This window comes from Haematobia irritans, chromosome 5 (assembly GCF_050003625.1).
Source record: "Haematobia irritans isolate KBUSLIRL chromosome 5, ASM5000362v1, whole genome shotgun sequence".
Taxonomy (NCBI): domain Eukaryota; kingdom Metazoa; phylum Arthropoda; class Insecta; order Diptera; family Muscidae; genus Haematobia; species Haematobia irritans.
In genome coordinates this window covers 118,154,020-118,176,075 of record NC_134401.1, presented here as the reverse complement: position 1 = coordinate 118,176,075, position 22,056 = coordinate 118,154,020, and the positions used below count along the sequence as shown (strand labels likewise).

The following is a 22,056-nucleotide window of genomic DNA, read 5'->3' as shown; positions in this document are numbered from 1 at the left end:
TTCATTATCAGTGCACATGGACCGATATTCACCATTTTATGTTCCTAAAATACTTCTAGATTTAAAATTTCATGCAAATTTGATAAAAAACCATGGTTTCTAAAAGCCCAAGAAGTATAGTCGGGAGATCGGTCTATTTGGGAGATAAACCAAAACATGGACCAATACACTCCATTTTCGGCTCTCATATTTAAGGTCCTAAAATACCTGTAAATTTCTCATTTCAGGCAAATTGGATAAAAACTACGGATTCTAGAAGCCTATGTTAAAAAATAAAATCATTTCTTGCACACCTATTTGTATTCCTAAAAACCTCCAGATTTTCTATTTCAGGCAAAGTGGACAATAATTACGGTTTCTAGAAGCCCAAAAAGTAATATCGGGAGATCGGTCTATCTGATGGCTATATCAAAACATGGACCTATACTCACAATTTTCGGCATACCTTTTTATGGTCCTAAAATACCTCTAGATTTCCAATTTGAGGCAAGTTGGATAAAAACTACGGTTTCTATAAGCACAAGAATAAAATCTGGAGTTCGGTCTATATGAGGGCTATATAAAAACATGGTCCGACACTCATCATTTTCAGCACACCTCTTCAGGGTTTTAAAATACCTCTAGATTTCTAATTTCAGGCAAATTGGATAAAAACTACAGGTTTTAGACGCCCAAGAAGTAAAAACTGGAGATGGGTCTATATGGGGGCTATACCAAAACATGGACCGGTACTCACCATTTTCGGCACACCTCTTTATTGTTCTAAAATACCTCTAGATTTCAAATTTCAACCAAATTGGATAAGAACTACGCAATTGGGATAAAAACTACGGATTCTATAGCCCAAGACCCCAAATCGTTAGATCGGTCTATATGGGGGATATACCAAAACCTGAACCGATACTCACCATTTGTTAGCACACCTCTTTATGGTCCTAAAATACCTCTAGATTTCAAATTTCAACCAAATTGAATAATAACTACGGATTCTAGAAGCCCAATAAGTAAAATCGGGAAATCGGTCTATATGGGGGCTATACCTAAACATCAACCGATAGTCACCATTTTTGGCACACCTCTTTATGGTGCTAAAATACCTCTAGATTTCCAATTTCAGACGAATTGGATAGAAACTATCGATTCTAGAAGCTCCAGAAATATAATCGGGAGATCGGTCTATATGGGGGCTATACCAAAACATGGACCGATACTCACCATTTTTGGCACACCTCTTTGTGGTCATAAAATACCTCTAGATTTCCAATTTCAGGCAAATTGGATAGAAACTAAGGTTTTTATAAGCCCAAAACCCCAAATCGGGAGGTCGGTTTATATGGTGACTATATCGAAACTTGGACCGGTATAGCCTATCTTCGAACTTGACCTGCCTGCAGACAAAAGACGAGTTTGTGCTATATTTCAGCACGATTGCTTTATTATTGAAGACTGTAGCGTGATTACAACAGACAGACAGCCAGACAGACGGACATGGCTATATCATCTAAGAATTTCTCCCTGATCAAGAATATATATACCGTATATAGTCGGAAATCGATATTTCGATGTGTTACAAACGGAATGACAAACTTATTATACCCCCGTCACCATTCTATGGTGGTGTGTATAAAAATTGTTGAAGCAATGATTATAAACTTTATTTTTATTAAAATTTAATTATTTTAAAGAAATTTTGTCCTTAATATTTTGTAAATTTCGTAATCTTTGTAGTGTAATCTTTAATATCACGTAAATATTTTTTTTCAGTGTAGATACCGCAATATTTTTATCAGATTTGCCTGAAATTTGAAATCCAGAGGAACTATAGGTCCATAAAAAAGCATGCCGAATATGATGTATATCGGTCCATGTTTTGCTATAGCCCAGTGCTGCCGCTACTACTTCAATCGAAGTATTTTGCTTCATTTTCACAAAATTTACTTCGTCACTCCTTCTTCCAAAAATCTGCTTCACTTTTTGTTCTGCTTCAAATTTTTAAATTTTTCCCCATATTACCTAATTGTTTTTCCTATTCCTTTAATTACGATGAACATAGCGGTTTTAATCATTGAATTATTAACCGATGTGGACCAATTTTTGCATAGTTGTTAGAGACCATATACTTACACCATGTACCAAATTTCAGCCGGATCGGATGAAATTTTCAAGTCGATAGCTTCTTTCGTTCGGATGTTAGCGTGATTTCAACAGACGGACTACTTCAATTTTATTCAATCTACTCCACTTTTTTCCAAAATCTACTTCACTCAATTTTTCACTAGCGGCAGCACTGCTATAGCCCCCATATAAACCGGTCTACCGATTTGACGTCTTGGGCCTATAGAAATTACACTTTTTATCCAATGTGCATGAAATTCAAAATCTAGAGATGCATAAATATTTAGATTTTACTACATCTAAATTTTCCTTGAACCGAAAATATTAACCGGTTTTGAACAAAAATCCGCGAATCGGAGATATTAAACAATTTATATCCATATCCAATTTAAAAAGAAAAATATTTTTATTTAAAAAAAATAATATTTTTTTAAAGTTTTTTCCAGTGACGCTTACTATATCGAAGTTCTCCTTAGAAGCTAATATTTTAACCGGTTTATATATCCTTATCTAGTTACTTTTTACAATTTCCAATAGCACCAAAAATTTAATATTTTTTTTTTAATTTATTACATTTTTTAAATTATTCGAATTATGGCAAATTTAACTGAAAACATGACTGTAAACTGCAGTTAATCACTTGTATAATGTATAGCAATGAAAATGTCAAAGTATTTCTCTCAGTTTATTAATTTGTCACAAATACGAAAAAAAACACAAAAAACAATTACATTGACATTATATTGGAGTATTTTTGTTTGCTTGATTTTCTATTGTCATTTCTTATTAAAAATTAAAAATTGTTTTGTATGGATTTATTTTACGTTTATTGTCTTGATTTTATCTTACTTACATTTGCTATATTTCTAATGAAAGTAAGTACAACAAAAACTCGCGGAAATTTTGTTCATGCCTTAATGTTTAAGTAAAATATTACTCTTGATCTTTACCCAATATTTTTAGTTATTGGCAAAATTTTTATGTAATCTTCATTGTACATGGGTCCATGATAATATGATACCGAATTATGTTGGCGTAGGAATGCGAGGTTAGTAAATATCAAATTAAATAAATAACTTAAAAGTGATAAAAGCGAATAAAGAAAATCATATTTACTGTAATTTACCAAGGAATATCGAAGTATGAAATAGATGGCCGAACTATTCTGGCACTGGGGTATTCATCATATTCGAGAGAAATATTGTAGTACAGAAGATTTTGCAGATATGGTTCATTCTATCAGATGTAGTAAAAAGTAATCCATTATTTCTTGCTTTGTATGCGCACTATAGGATTCCGTTAGATGATGTTAGCAACAGGACGAGTCCTACTAGCTTTTCTAAAATTTTATGATAGCTTGATTCAGTTTTTTAATGTAATTTAAAGAAGGTGATAAATACTAGTGAAGAGTAACAGGTCTAACAAAGAAAAACACATCTTTTTTGTCAAAATTCGTTTTTATTATTCAACATAGTTCCCCTTCAAGGGCGATACAACGATTATAACGACCTTCCAATTTTTTTGATACCATTTTGGTAGTACTCCTTCGGTTTTGCCTCAAAATAGGCCTCAGTTTCGGCGATCACCTCTTCATTGCAGCCAAATTTTTTCCCTGCGAGCATCCTTTTGAGGTCTGAGAACAAGAAAAAGTCGCTGGGGCCAGATCTGGAGAATACGGTAGGTGGGGAAGCAATTCGAAGCCCAATTCATGAATTTTTGCCATCGTTCTCAATGACTTGTGGCACGGTGCGTTCTCTTGGTGGAACAACACTTTTTTCTTCTTCATGTGGGGCCATTTTGTCGTGATTTCGACCTTCAAACGTTCCAATAACGCCATATAATAGTCACTGTTGATGGTTTTTCCCTTCTCAAGATAATCGATAAAAATTATTCCATGCGCATCCCGAAAAACCCGTGGCCATTACTTTGCCAGCGGACTTTTGAGTCTTTCCACGCTTCGGAGACGGTCCACCGGTCGCTGTCCACTCAGCCGATTGTCGATTGGACTCAGGAGTGTAGTGATGGAGCCATGTTTCATCCATTGTCACATATCGACGGAAAAACTCGGGTGTATTACGAGTTAACAGCTGCAAACACCGCTCAGAATCATCGACACGTTGTTTTTGGTCAAATGTGAGCTCGCTTTTGCATTTTGCACAGAGCTTCCGCATATCCAAATATTGATGAATGATATGACCAACACGTTCCTTAGATATCTTTAAGGCCTCTGCTATCTCGATCAACTTCATTTTACAATCATTCAAATTCATTTTATGGATTTTTTTGATGTTTTCGTCGGTAACCACCTCTTTCGGGCGTCCACTGCGTTCACCGTCCTCCGTGGTCATTCCACCACGCTTGAATTTTGCATACCAATCAATTATTTTTGATTTCCCTGGGGCAGAGTCCGGAAACTCATTATTAAGCCAAGTTTTTGCTTCCACCATATTTTTATACCATCCGCCATAAAATGGGGGTATATTAACTTTGTCATTCCGTTTGTAACACATCGAAATATTGCTCTAAGACCATATAAAGTATATATATTCTGGGTCGTGGTGAAATTCTGAGTCGATCTGAGCATGTCCGTCCGTCCGTCCGTCTGTTGAAATCACGCTAACTACCGAACGAAACAAGCTATCGACTTGAAACTTGGCACAAGTAGTTGTTATTGATGTAGGTCCGATGGTATTCCAAATGGGCCATATCGGTCCACTTTTACCAATAGCCCCCATATAAACGGACCCCCAAATTGGCTTGCGATTGCTCTAAAAGAAGCAAATTTCATCCGATCAGGCTGAAATTTGGTACGTGGTGTTATTATATGGTCTCTAAAAACCATGCAAATCAGGTCCATATCGGTCCACTTTCACGTATAGCCCCCATATAAACGGACCCCCAAATTTGGCTTGCGATTGCTCTAAAAGAAGCAAATTTCATCCGATCAGGCTGAAATTTTGTACGTGGTGTTATTATATGGCCTCTAAAAACCATGCAAAAACAGGTCCATATCGGTCCACTTTTACGTATAGCCCCCATATAAACGGACCCCCAAATTTGCCTTGCGATTGCTCTAAGAGAGGCAAATTTCATCCGATCCGGCTGAAATTTGGTACATGATGTTAGTATATGGTCTCTACCAACCACATCAGTCCATAATTATATATAGCCCCCATATAAACCGATCCCCCGATTTGGCTTGCGGAGCCTCTAAGAGAAGCAAATTTCATCCGATGCGGCTGAAATTTGGTACATGGTATTGGTATATGTTCTCTAATGGCCATGCAAAAATTTGTCCACATCGACCCATAATTATATATAGCCCCCATATAAGCCGATCACCGTATTTGACCTCCGGAGCCTCTTAGAGGAGCAAAATTCATCCGATCCGGTTGAAATTTGGTACGTGGTGTTAGTATATGGTCTCTAACAACCATGCAAGAATTGGTCCATATCGGTCCATAATTATATATAGCCCCCATATAAATCGATCCCCAGATTTGTCCTCCGGAGCCTCTTGGAGGAGTAAAATTCATCCGATCCGGTTGAATTTTGGAACATGGTGTTAGAATGTGGTCTCTAACAAACACGCAAGAATTGGTCCATATCGCTCCATAATTATATATAGCCCCCATATAAACCGTTCCCCAGATTTGATCTCCGGAGCCTCTTGGAGGAGCAAAATTCATCCGATCCGGTTGAAATGTGCAACGTGGTGTTAGTATAAGGCCGCTAATAACCATGCCAAAATTGGTCCATATCGGTCTATAGTTATATATAGCCGATCCCCAATCACACAAAAATTGGTCCATTTCCGTTCATAATCATGATTGCAACTCGAGACAAAAAAAAATCTACCAAAATTTTATTTTTATAGAAAACATTGTCAAAATGTTATTTCTTTAGAAAATTTTGTCAATATTTTATTTCTATAGAAAATTTTGTCAAAATTTTATTTCTATAGAAAATTTTTTTCCAAATTTTATTTCTATAGAAAATTTTGTCAAAATTTTACTTCTATAGAAAATGTTGTCAAAAATTTTTTCCAAATTTTATTTCTATAGAAAATTTTGTCAAAATTTTACTTCTATAGAAAATGTTGTCAAAATTTTAGTTTGTCAAAATTTTATTTCTATAGAAATTTTAAACTTAACTATATACGTATTTAATCGGTCCTTTTGTAGTTTAATATATACCACGTATGTGGTATATATTACGTTGTTAGGAAGTTTTATGATACCTTGCCATCGGCTTCAGTAGACGTTTCTACGCAATCTATGGTCGAGGGTACATAAGCTTCGGCGTGGCCGAACTTACGGCCATATATACTTGTTTCCCTTCAGAAAACAGTATTTTATGAAAACACAAATTTTTTTTCTTCCATTTTTTTCAAAATAACAAAAGTTGCTTCACAAAAGACGCTCTATCTCACAAACTAATGGACTTACAGACGTCAAATTTTGACACGAATCATTTGAAGGTTGGTACTATATAAAAATAATATGCATTTAATACTAGCGATGCCATCTATGTGTCAGACCGGGGACTTATCAGCCAACCTGTTAGTCCTGTACTGGTCTTGGGGTTGATCTAGTTCTTGTTGAGGAGACTAAGTGAACTTTTCCTTCAGACTTAAAACAAGTACTTGTTTTGTTTTCAATATCGTAAAGTTGTTTTTTTTTCAAATTTAGGACTTTTCTTTTAAGGGATGATTTCCTTCATGATGATATCGTACAACAGTTTCTTTTTATACCCATCACCATAGAATGGTGACGGGGGTATAATAAGTTTGTCATTCCGTTTGTAACACATCGAAATATCGATTTCCGACTATATAAAGTATATATATTCTTGATCAGGGAGAAATTCTAAGACGATATAGCCATGTCCGTCTGTCTGTCTGGCTGTCTGTCTGTCTGTCTGTCTTTTGTAATCACGCTACAGTCTTCAATAATAAAGCAATCGTGCTGAAATTTCGCAAACACTCGTCTTTTGTCTGCAGGCAGGTCAAGTTCGAAGAGGGGCTATATCGGTCCAGGTTTTGATATAGTCCAAATATAAACCGACCTCCCGATTTGGGGTCTTGGGCTTATAAAAACCTCAGTTTCTATCCAATTTGCCTGAAATTGGAAATCTAGAGGTATTTTATGACCACAAAGAGGTGCGCCAAAAATGGTTAGTATCGGTCTATGTTTTGGTATAGCCCCCATATAGACCGATCTCCCGATTATATTTCTAGGACTTCTAGATTCGATAGTTTTTATCCAATTCGCCTGAATTTGGAAATCTAGAGGTATTTTAGCACCATAAAGAGGTATGCCAAAAATGGTGACTGTCGGTTGATGTTTAGGTATAGCCCCCATATAGACCGATTTCCCGATTTTACTTCTTGGGCTTCTAGAATCCGTAGTTATTATCCAATTTGGTTGAAATTTGAAGTCTAGAGGTATTTTAGGACCATAAAGAGGAGTGCCGAAAATGGTGAGTATCGGTCCATGTTTTGGTATAGGCCCCATATAGACCGATCTCCAGTTTTTACTTCTGGGCGTCTAAAATCTGTAGGGTTTATCCAATTTCCCTGAAATTAGAAATCTAGAGGTATTTTAAAACCCTAAAGAGGTGTGCTGAAAATGATGAGTATCGGACCATGTTTTTATGTAGCCCCCATATAGACCGATTTCCCGATTTTATTTCTTGGGCTTCTAGAATCCGTAGTTATTATCCAATTTGGTTGAAATTTGAAATCTAGAGGTATTTTAGGACCATAAAAAGGTATGCCGAAAATGGTGAGTATATGTCCATGTTTTGATATAGCCACCAGATAGACCGAACTCCCGATATTACTTTTTGGGCTTCTAGAAACCGTAATTGTTTTCCACTTTGCCTGAAATCGAAAATCTGGAGGTTTTTAGGAATACAAATAGGTGTGCAAGAAATGATTTTATTTTTTAGGCTTCTAGAATCCGTAGTTTTTATCCAATTTGCCTGAAATGAGACATCTACAGGTATTTTAGGACCTTAAATATGAGAGCCGAAAATGGCGTGTATTGGTCCATGTTTTGGTTTATCTCCCAAAGAGACCGATCTCCCGATTTTACTTCTTGGGCTTTTAGAAACCATAGTTTTTATCAAATTTACATGAAATTTTAAATCTAGAAGTATTTTAGGAACATAAAGAGGTGTGCTGAAAATGGTGAATATCGGTCCATGTGCACTGATAATGAAAATTGCTTGAAACTGAATTGGGGGTAAACATCTACAGATGTTAGATTTTAAATGAAGGCGTTATTTCATTTTCATTTCATTTTCTTGCACACGATGTTTACGATTCCTCTAAAACTCAAACAAATATGGTTCTTATAAATCCAGAATCTGATCTAGTCTTCATAGGTAAAATCTTTGAATTTATCTTCGGGAAGTGTACTGGTTGAACTGATCTGCTTGTCACCAAATCCCCCTGAATTTTTCACAGGAAACTATAATATTTGATTCATGGTGGTGGGTATTTAAGATTCGGCCCGGCCGAACTTACTGCTTTATATACTTGTTATATTTTCAGCATATGCCGTACTGAGTCATTATATTTAATATATATTATTTTTTTTTTTTTTGCTCGAAATGTTCAATTGATGCAGATATCTTAAACTGACTTTTAATACATTCCTCATCACGGAGTTGAATAAACTTTGTTGCTAGCAGTAAATGATCCTAATTTGATATTTTTGTAGCTGATAAGCTATTAAAGCACTGTAAACAGTTATTTGTGTAAATTCACGCTCTGAAAGATTTTTTTGTTGTTCACAAACAATGGAAGATTTTTGTTTAATATAGAATATATGTGTATCCAAAGAATTGCATACTGTATCAATAATTCATCATTGAGAACATTGTCTTCATCACACACACACACACACAAACACACTGCTAAAATGACCGTAAATTCAAATGTAAAGAATAAAAATGTTCTTTTTGGAAAACGGAAGTGTTGCAAAATCGGATCAGAAGCCATGAATTTTTCTTGGGTTTATTATAGGGCGGAAGTCATATTTTGTAAGCATACGATGCATTAATCCTTTGACTACCGATGTCCACTTATGAGGACATTCGAAAGCGTCACCAAACTTTATCTCCCTACCTAGTTTCGATTTATTTCTCGATGTTATTTTAAAGTAGTGGCTTCAATATAAATAAGCTATAAATATTTTCCATATTCGTGAGCACTAAATACATTTTTATAAACTTCTTTAACAATAAACGAAAAATACGAATGTTTGAGACCATTTTTCTACTCTATGCTCCAGTAAATGGACATAACAGATATTTTTCGAGTTCTTTTTTGTATTTTTTTCTCACACTTCTAAGTTATTTATATATATTTTCGAAAGGTCATTTGGTCACAATTCAAGAGTCACATTTTCAGAACAAACTCATGTAGCTATTGAAGTAATTGAGGTAGGTCCTCAAAGTTACAATTTGTATTCTAACAGCATGTAGAACAAAAATTGCACGTAAAAACAAAATAAAAATTAAAGTTTTTAACATTAGGTTTATTAAGGGAGTGAAAGGGTGTTATTTCGGATTTTATTTGAAAAATAAGAAAATTATTAAGAATCAAATCTTGTTGTTTTGTTTTTCGATTTCTATCTCTATGTGAAGACATGGGGTGTGTTAGTATACCAGCAAAAAAACGTCGCCGTTCTTTTTGGATTCGGAAGTGGTGCAAAACTGGCCCAGACGCGATGAATTTAACTTGGGCTTGTCATAGGATGGATGTCCACCATTTCAACAGCCGTTGCACTGAATTTGCATCATTTCTTAAGGTATGAGCCATCGTGGTGCAATGGTTAGCATGCCCGCCGTGGTCGTGGGTTCAAATCCATTTTCGACCAAACACCAAAAAGTTTTTCAACGATGGATTGTCACACCTCAGTAATGCTGGTGACATTTCTGAGTGTTTCAAAGCTTCTCTAAGTGGTTTCACTACAATGTGGAACGCCGTTCGGACTCGGCTATAAAAAGGAGGTCCCTCATCGTTGAGCATTACATAGGATCGCACAGTGCTCAGTGATAAGAGAGAAGTTCACCACTGTGGTATGACAATGGACTAAATAGTCTAAGTGAGTCTAAAATATCGGGATGCCACTATACCTAACCTAACCTAAGGTATGATACGAATTCAATGTTTTAGATGTAAATTAAAAAATTTTGTGATATTTTGGCAAAAAATTATTTTTATAATTGTTTGTGATTTTTAATGCATTCTAATGCTGCCGGCATAATTTGACATCAAATATTTTTAAAAATTCACACTTTTTCTAGAATGGATTGTCCATCTTTATACCCTCTACCATAGGATGGGGGGTATATTAACTTTGTCATTCCGTTTGTAACACATCGAAATATTGCTCTAAGACCCCATAAAGTATATATATTCTGGGTCGTGGTGAAATTCTGAGTCGATCTAAGCATGTCCGTCCGTCCGTCTGTTGAAATCACGCTAACTTCCGAACGAAACAAGCTATCGACTTGAAACTTGGCACAAGTAGTTGTTATTGATGTAGGTCGGATGGTATTGCAAATGGGCCATATCGGTCCACTTTTACGTATAGCCCCCATATAAAGGGACCCTCAGATTTGGCTTGTGGAGCCTCTAACAGAAGCACATTTCATCCGATCCGGCTGAAATTTGGTACATGGTGTTGGTATATAGTCTCTAACAACCATGCAAAAATTGGTCCACATCGGTCCATAATTATATATAGCCCCCATATAAACCGATCCCCAGATTTGGCTTGTGGAGCCTCTAACAGAAGCATATTTCTTCCGATCCGGCTGAAATTTGGTTCGTGGTGTTGGTATATGGTCTCTAACAACCATGCAAAAATTGGTCCACATCGGTCCATAATTATATATAGCCCCCATATAAACCGATCCCCAGATTTGGCTTGCGAAGCCTCAAAGAGAAGCAAATTTCATCCGATCTTGCTGAAATTTGGTACATGGAGTTGGTATATGGTTTCTAACAACCATGCAAAAATTGGTCCACATCGGTCCATAATTATATATAGCCCCCATATAAACCGATACGCAGATTTGGCTTGTGGAGCCTCTAACAGAAGCATATTTCATTCGATCCGGCTGAAATTTGGTACATGGTGTTGGTATATGGTCTCTAACAACCATGCCAGAATTGGTCCATATCGGTCCATAATTATATATAGCCCCCATATAAACCGTTCTCCAGATTTGACCTCCGGAGCCTGTTGGAGGAGCAAAATTCATCCGATCCGCTCAAATTTGGAACGTAGTGTTAGTATATGGTCTCTAACAAGCATGCAAAAATTGGTCCACATCGGTTCATAATTATATATAGCACCCATATAAACTAGAGGTGTGCACGTGACACGAAATTGCCGTGACTAACGAAAATTATTCGTGATTCATAATATTTTTCGTGAGTCACGATATTTTTCGTAAGTCACGACGTTTTCGTGCGTGAGGACAAATTTTCTTTTCGTGAGTGTGCGTGAGTCCTACCAAAAAATATTGTGCGTGAGTGAGCGTGAGTAAACTATTACTCACGTGCATACCTCTAATATAGACCGATTCCCCAATTTGGCTTGCGGTGCCTCAAAGAGAATCAAATTTCATCCGATCCGACTGAAATTTGGTACATGGTGTTGGTATAGGGTCTTTAACAACCATGCCAGAATTGGTCCATATCGGTCTATAGTTATATATAGCCGATCCCCAATCACACAAAAATTGGTCCATATCGGTTCATAATCATGGGTGCCACTCGAGCCAAAAATAATCTACCAAAATTTTATTTCTATAGAAAATTTTGTCAAAATGTTATTTCTATAGAAAATTTTTTCAAAACTTTATTTCTATAGAAATTTTTGTTGAAATTTTCTTTCTATAGAAAATTTTGCCAAAATTTTATTTCTATAGAAAATGTTGTCAAAATTTTATTTCTATAGAACATTTTGTCAAAATTTTATTTCTATAGAAAATTTTGTTAAAATTGTATTTCTATAGAAAACTTTGTCAAAATTTTATTTCTATAAAAAATTTTGTCAAAATTGTATTTCTATAGAAAATTTTGTCAAACTGAATTATATACGTATTTAATCGGTCTTTTTTAATTTAATATATACCACGTATGGACTTACTTATAATATAGAAGACGGTGTTAGGAGGTTTTAAGATACCTTGCCATCGGCAAGCGTTTCCGCAACCCAAGTAATTCGATTGTGGATGTTCTACGCAATCCATGGGAGAGGGTACATAAGCTTCGGCCTGGACGAACTTACGGTCGTATATACTTGTTTTCGTTAAAATTTAAATAATTTGTATCATTTTCTTAATTCTTACATTGTTTTTAACCTATTCGAAATAAAAAAGTTAAAATGGATAAAAAAGCGATTTATAAAAAAAAATGAATTAAAAGACCTTTCTGTGTAGTTACAATAAAGAACATCTTTGGAAAGTTATTTTTGGAAGTGCTTTTAAAGTTGTGTTTTTAGAAAAGCTTCCAAGTTTTTTTGCTGGGCTATTTTATCACAAATTCTACGTGTGCCAAGAAAAGGATCGACCACTTTTGAAATATATATTTTTTTTAATTTCTAGTACTTTATTTGTCCTCATCATGCATTATATTAGATAAAATTCAGAAAATTTAAATTTATTGCGATATTCGCTCAAATCACATGCTTTTTTATATATATTATCTCAAAAAAATAATATTATGAGTTGGGAAGAACCTCCAATTTTTTTTTTTTGACATAAGAGATAATACCACTATATCTGATATTTTCTATGAGATTCATGGAGTTGTTTGGGTAACTCAAACAAATTAAGTTTATGGATCCAAAGAAAATACAATTCATAAAATAAACAAGTAAGGAGTAAGTCTAAAGTCGGGCGGGGCCGACTATATTATACCCTGCTCCACTTTGTAGATCTAAATTTTCGATACCATATCACATCCGTCAAATGAGTTGGGTGCTATATATAAAGGTTTGTCCCAAATACATACATTTAAATATCACTCGATCTGGGCAGAATTTGATAGACTTCTACAAAATCTACAGACTCAAAATTAAAGTCGGCTAATGTACTAGGCTGGAACACAATGTTAGTAAAAAAATATGGGAAACATTTAAATCTGAAGCAATTTTAAGGAAACTTCGCAAAAGTTTATTTATGATTTATCGCTCGATATATATGTAGGAAGATTGGAGTCATTTTTACAACTTTTCGACTAAGCAGTCGCGATTTTACAAGGAAAATGTTGGTATTTTGACCATTTTTGTCGAAATCAGAAAAACATATATATGGGAGCTATATCTAAATCTGAACCGATTTCAAATTTGGCACGCATAGCAACAATGCTAATTCTACTCCCTGTGCAAAATTTCAACTAAATCGGAGATAAAAATTGGCCTCTGTGTTCATATGAGTGTAAATCGGCCGAAAGCTATATATGGGAGATATATCTAAATCTGAACCGATTTCAACCAAATTTGGCACGCATAGCAACAATGCTAATTCTACTCCCAGTGCAAAACTTCAACTAAATCGGACCAAAAAATTGGCCTCTGTGGTCATATGAGTGTAAATCGGCCGAAAGCTATATATTGGAGCTATATCTAAATCTGAACCGATTTCAACCAAATTTTGCACGCATAGCTACAATGCTAATTCTACTCCCTGTGCAAAATTTTAACTAAATCGCAGCAAAAAATTTGCCTCTGTGGTCATATGAGTGTAAATCGGCCGAAAGCTATATATTGGAGCTATATCTAAATCTGAACCGATTTCAACCAAATTTTGCACGCATAGCTACAATGCTAATTCTACTCCCTGTGCAAAATTTCAACCAAATTAGGGTAAAACTCTGGCTTCTGGGGCCATATAAGTCCATATCGGGCGAAATATATATATATGGGAGCTGTATCTAAATCTGAACCGATTTCTTCCAAAATCAATAGGGATCTATTCTGAGCCAAAACAAATACTTGTGCCAAATTGCGACCTGCGACCTAGACTTAGAAATGTGTTCACGGACAGACGCAAGACTGTTTTTCATATATTTGGCTATAAACATTATATGTTTGGAACACAAATATTTAAACACAATATTTTTGAGTGCAAGCATATAATGTTCATAAACTACCATAACATGTTTGGGACATATATGTTAATATGTTAGAACATATTATGTTTGGGACATAAAATGTTTGTAAATATAATATGCTTGGATGCAAACATATATTAATTTAGAAATAGCCTATAAACATATATGTGTTTAGTAGCTTGGAGCCCTATTTAACAGGGAGCGATATTGAATTAAGTTGGTGGTTGTTGCTTGTTATTACAAAATTAACATTTTATTTTTCCTTGGGCAATTGATCAGCTACTTCTTTGATCCTTACAAACTGTGTGGTCCGCTGTTCGAATCCCCGTCCGGCAAAAGGTAAAATTAAAATAAAAAAAATCATAAAATTGAATAATTTCTTCTACAATGTTTGTATTACAGAAAAAGGTGCTAAGAACTAAAAAATCTCGTGGAAGTGAGAAAGATGTGGGGGAATATACAATTGGGCAGAAATAAAATTTTGAGCATTCAGGTCGAAAACCTATGTTGTTAGCACCTATATTACCTGTTTATTTTCATAATTCATTATGATTGTAAATATATAAATAAATAAATACAATTTTGAGCACAATATTGTTTGGGAGAATTTTTTTTAAGCATATAATATTTTTGGGTGCAAAATGCTTCCAAACATATTATATGTTCACATAATAACATACTGTTTTTTGGAAGACAACATTATTGAATTTGGATGCAAAAATACAAAATGTTTGGAACTTAGACTACCCAAACATATATTGTTTAGACCAATATGCTTTCAAACATATTATATATTGGTAGAGATCAAACATATAAATGTTTGGGCAATACCCAAAAATGTATATGCTTGAAGCAAAATATGTTTGGGAGTATATGTTACAGAAGCGATTTTTTGTGAGGGTGCGGACATGGCTATATCGACTCAGGAGCCCACCCTGAGCATTTTTGCCAAAGACACCATGTGTCTATCTCGTCTCCTTCTGGGTGTTGCAAACATATGCACTAACTTATAATACCCTGTTCCACAGTGTGGAACAGGGTATAAATATAATTAAATTGGCTTTAGTGCCATATGGGATTCACATTTTTTTGAGAGTTTGAGGAACAAATTTCATTGAAAGAAAAGTCGGTTTTTTTATGAAAATAATTCTTTCGTTGTATACTTTCCCTCCTACTGTTACTTTTGACTTTGCAAAATTTTGTTTAGCTATTGCTTTTACTTCTTTTTTAATATTCTCAAATAAAAAAAAAACAAAACGGCAAAATAAAATTGTTTATAAATCAAACTCAATAACTTAAATTGTTGTTCGATATTTGTCAACAAAAGTAATCTTCGAAATAAATTTTACTGATAAAAAAATTTATGTATATACTCTCTCGCCGCCAAATTTTTTTATTTGAATTTTTCTTTGAAAATTGACAAATCGTTGTAGCTTTCGGAAAGCATATTGATAATGGGCATAGGTTGGTGACATTAAACAAATAAGTCATATAAAAATTCTTTTTCAAGAACTAATAATTTTAAATGTTAATATTACAAAAAATTCTTTTTTAACAAAATTATAGTCGAATGAAGATCTCTGTGTCTCGATATATTATAGACTGAAAAAAATATTTCATAATATGGGCCCAGCAAAAAAAAATAGGAAGTTCTTCTAAAAGCACAACTTTAGAAGCACTTTCAAAAATGTCCTCCCAAATATGTTATTTAATTTAACTGTACAGGAAGTTCATTTGAGTCAATTTTGTACAACTCGCTTTTTTCATAGTTTTAATGGAAAAATTAAATTTAAATTAAATTTATCTCGATATATTACAGACTGAAAAAAATATTTCATAATATGGGCCCAGCAAAAAAAAATTTGGAAGTTTTTCTAAAGGCACAGCTTTACAAACACTTTCAAAAATGTCCTCCCAAAGATGTTATTTAACTTAACTGTACAGAAAGTTCATTTGAGCCAATTTTTTTACAACTCGCTTTTTTCATATTTTTAATGGAAAAATAAATTTATTTTGTTTCAAATAGGTTAAAAACAGATAAAGAATTAATAAAATGGTATAAATTGTTTAATTTTTGCCGAAAAAATGCTAAATCCATTCTAGGAAAATTGCGAATTTTTGAAAATATTCGATGTCATACGTTCCAGACAAGCATTAGAATGCACTAGAAATCATAAAAAAAAAAATTAAAATTATTTATTTCTCAAAATATTACAAAATTTTTTAATTCACATCTATAACACTGAATTCGGATCACATTTTAAGAAGTGATGCAAATTCATAGCAACTCAACAGCCGTTGCTCTGAATCCATCCTATGGCAAGACCATGTTAAATTCATCGCTTCTGCTTCAATACTGCACTACTTCCGGATCCAAAAAGAACATTTTCACTACTTTAAAGGCTATGAAACCTACAGTTTTAGGACATGCAATCGATACAATGTTAAAGGCAAATTTCTTTAAAATTAAGAAATTTTAATTAAAATAATATTCATAATCTGTGCTTCAAACAATTTTCTGTTATGTTATATAAGGAACATTTTCCTTAAAGTAAAGAAAAACATTTTTGATTTAAAGAAATAGTCGTTAAATTAACTGAGCTATCTTTGGATTAAAGATAGGAACATAAAAAATATTTTTTGTCTTCAATCACGAAAATTAATTGATACAGCTCATTTTGTGATTGATTTTTGTTTCAATTAAAACGTTTACTGAATAGATTAATACCCTGTTTCTGTATGTCGAACGAGAGTATTTCAAATGAAAAAAAATATTTGGGTTTCTCTATGTCGACAGGCAAGTCACTTCATATTTTGTTGTCGAGTACCAAACGAAAATATACAATAAGTGTCAAGAAAAAAGTAAAAACAATTTTGAGATTTGAATCAATTCTCAGGCCAAAAATTTGAAAATACTCATTTTTGATAATCAATGTACTCTCATACAAACGATATGAACTTTCAAAAATAGATAAACTCAAATTGATTCGAATTCGACTGACTGCTTTTCAGTCGACTGGGTTTCCGTTCGACATACAGAAACAGGGTATACATTTTTAATTGATTTTTATACCCTAAACCACATAGTGGTCAGGGTATAATAAGTTTGATCGGCCAAAAAATGTGCCTACCAGAAATATTGATTTTAGACCCCATAAAATATATACCGATCGACTCAGAATCACCTCCTGAGTCGATCTAGCGCTTGGTGTCCGTCCGTCCGTCTGTCCATGTATTTGTTGTTCACAGGATTCCGGTCGCAATTATTAACCGATTTTTATGAAATTTGGTACAGGGAGTTTTTTGGGAACAAGGGCGAACGCTATTGAATTTGGAAGAAATCGGATCAAATTTAGATATAGCTCCCATATATATGTATCGCTCGATTTCGACAAATGGGGTCACGTTGCGTTTGTTTTCAAACGGATCGTCACCAAATTTTGCAAAACGTAATCTTTTTCATCGTTCTTCAAGTCTGCAAAATTTCATCTAAATCGATCCAGATTTAGATATAGCTCCCATATATATGTATCGCCCGATTTTGCCAAATTTGGCCGTAAAACCCTTATTTATCAACCGATAGTGCTCAAAGTGGGCTAAATTCAATCTTCTATATCTCTAACTGTATGTGCGCAATTTCATCGAAATCTGTTCAGATTTAGATATAGCTCCCATATATATGTATCGTCCGATTTGGTCAAATTTGGCCGTAAAACCCTTATTTGTCAACCGATCGCACTCAAAGTTGGCTAAATGTAATGTTCTATAGCTCTAACTGTATGTGCGAAATTTCATCGAAATCGGTTCAGATTTAGATATAGCTCAATATATATGTATCGCCCGATTTTGAAAAATTTAGCCGTAAAACCCTTATTTATCAACCGATCGTAACCAAGGTTGGCTAAATATAATCTTCTATAGCACTAACTGTATGGGCAAAATTTCATCGAAATCGGTTCAAATTTAGATATAGCTCCCATATATATGTATCGGGCGATTTTGAAAAATTTGCCCCTAATAACCTTATTTTTGACCATAGGGGCCTCATTTATTAACTGATCGTACTCAAATTTTACACAAAGTGACCTTCTGTGGCAAGGCCGTATTCAGGGGGAGGATGAGGGGGATCAACCCCCCCCCCCCCCCGAAATGAATGAATATTTTTATAAAGGGTGATTTGTTAAGAGCTTGATAACTTTTTTTTTTAAAAAAACGCATAAAATTTGCAAAATCTCATCGGTTCTTTATTTGAAACGTTAGATTGGTCCATGACATTTACTTTTTGAAGATAATTTCATTTAAATGTTGACCGCGGCTGCGTCTTAGGTGGTCCATTCGGAAAGTCCAATTTTGGGCAACTTTTTCGAGCATTTCGGCCGGAATAGCCCGAATTTCTTCGGAAATGTTGTCTTCCAAAGCTGGAATAGTTGCTGGCTTATTTCTGTAGACTTTAGACTTGACGTAGCCCCACAAAAAATAGTCTAAAGACGTCAAATCGCATGATCTTGGTGGCCAACTTACCGGTCCATTTCTTGAGATGAATTGTTCTCCGAAGTTTTCCCTCAAAATGGCCATAGAATCGCGAGCTGTGTGGCATGTAGCGCCATCTTGTTGAAACCACATGTCAACCAAGTTCAGTTCTTCCATTTTTGGCAACAAAAAGTTTGTTAGCATCGAACGATAGCGATCGCCATTCACCGTAACGTTGCGTCCAACAGCATCTTTGAAAAAATACGGTCCAATGATTCCACCAGCGTACAAACCACACCAAACAGTGCATTTTTCGGGATGCATGGGCAGTTCTTGAACGGCTTCTGGTTGCTCTTCACTCCAAATGCGGCAATTTTGCTTATTTACGTAGCCATTCAACCAGAAATGAGCCTCATCGCTGAACAAAATTTGTCGATAAAAAAGCGGATTTTCTGCCAACTTTTCTAGGGCCCATTCACTGAAAATTCGACGTTGTGGCAGATCGTAAGTCTATTCATGATGAAATGTCAAAGCATACTGAGCATCTTTCTCTTTGACACCATGTCTGAAATCCCACGTGATCTGTCAAATACTAATGCATGAAAATCCTAACCTCAAAAGAATCACCCTTTATAAATAAATATATATTTTTAGCTGCATAGAAAAATCTTATCGAAGATGTTGAAGAAAAGCTGGAGGTTTTATTTTGAAAAACGCTTACCTATAAAACTTGCACAAATCATAGAATACTAGTTGAAAAGCCCGTCAAACGACGGTCGAAGAAAACAAATTGTTTTTGTTCTCGCACCAAAAATTTCATTTTTGGAAAATGTATTTCTGCTTTTTATGTGTGTTTGTTGTTCTTTTTGTGAACATGACTCGCTTTGTTTGGCCATAGCAACAACAACGAAACAACCAAACACACATGTGTAAATGAAATGGCGCAAAACCTGCGAAAAGAACCTGCCTAATTCAGCGATGGAAGCACTTAGAGAGTGCATAAATAGATATTTCGAAACGTGCATATTCTTTTAAAAATTTTGGTCACTTTGCCAGTTACTCAGGGATGGAAAATACAATTTTTAAGAAAGTACAAAAAAGGTATTTTTGAGCGGAAAGGTACTTTTTACTGAATTTCTACAAAAATTTCACTGGAAGATTATTGTCAAGAGACTGAATTTTAAAGAAAATAAAATTTTGACAAAATTTTCTATAGATATAAAATTTTGCAAAAATTTTCTATAGAAATAAAATTTTGCAAAAAAATTCTATAGAAAAAAATTTTTTTCTATAGAAATAACATTTTGCAAAAATTTCCTATAGAAATAAAATTTTTACAAAATTTTCAATTGAAATAAAATGTTGACAAAATTTTCTATAAAAATAAAATTTTGCAAAAATTCTATATAGAAATAAAATTTTGACAACATTTTCTACCGAAATAAAAAATCGATAATATAGAATCGCATTCGTTTTTCGACTAAAACATTCTTGAAGTTCAATAAAATCCTGTTTTTGACTATGTCTTTTACAAAATCGAGATTTTTCTTCCCACATGAACATGTCTGTTTTGCCATATTTGTAAAAGACTATTAGCAAATAAGGTTGATAAAGACTTTCTCAAAATATTAAAATATTTTGTCAAAGCTATTGTACCATAAATCTGATATCGACTCAAAAATGTCTACACAAAAGGTACTAAATCCTTCGCGGAGGTACTCGGTACTGACCGGGGTGAAAAAGTATTGAAAAAAGTACGTTAGTACTGCATTTTCCATCCCTGCAGTTACTACGTGCTCATCCGAAAGCTCATTTTCAACAATGAAGAGATTAAAGACGTATCTTAGAAATTCGACTAGCGAGAGTAGACTCAATGGATTGGCATTATTGTCGGTTCATCGCCGAATAAATGTGCCGACTGAAGATGTCATTGATTTATTTGCTGCCCAAAAAGCCCGTCGGCTCAATTTAATATTATAAAAATATTGTATACATACCTATGCATAAATAAAATTTTCTACACATGAGATTATTTATATGAATATTTTTTTGTTTAAGTTGTTGGTTATATTTTAGTTCATAGAATTATAATATTTTGAGAAAGTTTTCTTGACTTTAATCAGTTTTTGGGTAATTATACACAACATAAGCCTAGAGTGTTACAAAATCGTGTCTCCCACAAAATAGTTCAGAATTTCATAAAATCTGTATATTTTACGCATCATGAACTCATGTACTAAAGAAATTTTTGGACTTTTTCCTTCAAACTTCAAAATTTTCTTTAACAAGTGAAGAAAAACGTATAATAATTTTTTTTTAATTAACCTAAATTTTAAAAAAGGAACAAAAATTTTCCTTCCTGTTGAGTTTTTTGAGTGTATAATTTGGAATGGTATTTATTTGTATTGAATTGCTTTGTTAACCCTTTCATTAAACCTAATGGTAAAAACTCTAATTTGTCTTCTTTTTTTCGTTTACTTTTACGGCATGTAGAAAAAAACTTATGATTTTGAGGACCTACCTCAATTAGTTCAAGAGCTATATAAGTTTGTTCTGAGAAATTGATTATTGAATTGTGACCAAATGACCTTACGAAAATAATACGAAAATAGTCTTAAATTTTCGTATTTTTCGTTTCTTGTTAAAGTTTATAAAAATGCATTTTAATGTACCAATATCCCTAAGAAAGGTCAAATCTCTTTTGAGTGTAATAAAGCTAGTTAAAATTTTCTAAATTTAAAAAAAAATTTAATTCATGTTGGCTTCACTATTATTTGAGCGTAGTTTTCCAAAAAAAAATCTTTAAAGAACCCAAAGATGGCTCGGAATCGATACCAAACTCCTACAGGGAAGGAGCCACGGTGGTGCAATGGTTAGCATGCCAGCCTTGCATACACAAAGTCGAGGGTTCGATTCCTGCTTCGACCGAACACCAAAAAATTTTTCAGCGGTGAATTATCCCACCTCAGTAATGCTGGTGACATTTCTGAGTGTTTCAAAGCTTCTCTAAGTGGTTTCACTGCAATGTGGAATGCCGTTCGGACTCGGTTATAAAAAGGAGGTCGCTTGTCATTGAGCTTAACATGGAATCGGGCAGCACTCAGTGATAAGAAAGAAGTTCGCCAATGTGATATCACAATGGACATAACAGTTCAAGTGAGCCTAACCTAACCTAAGAGAAATTCAAAATTTTTGGATCCAAGTAGTTTTTTCTTGAGTGTAAAGTCTTGGTATATGGTTATGTTATGCGGCAGTTCGATTTTGTTTTTCTCCAATATGAAGAATAAAAATTCTTTACAGGTACAATAAGTATTTATTTACGATGTGAA

At 34.2% G+C, this 22,056-nt stretch overlaps 1 protein-coding gene across 2 annotated transcripts in view; it reads left to right on the top strand.

Annotated features, from left to right (window-relative positions):
- Positions 1-22,056, top strand: part of LOC142238382 (uncharacterized) — a 119,909-nt gene that overhangs the window by 6,841 nt on the left and 91,012 nt on the right. Inside the window, exons 1-2 of one of the 2 annotated variants that reach the window (XM_075310008.1) lie at positions 2,898-2,990; positions 3,079-3,163. The exons of the other annotated variant lie outside the window; for it this stretch is intronic. Of the exons in view, the coding sequence (XP_075166123.1) occupies positions 2,925-2,990; positions 3,079-3,163 (151 nt within the window). The 5' untranslated portion in view covers positions 2,898-2,924. Of the gene's footprint in view, positions 1-2,897; positions 2,991-3,078; positions 3,164-22,056 lie in introns of those variants that run through there. 2 annotated transcript variants of the gene reach the window in all.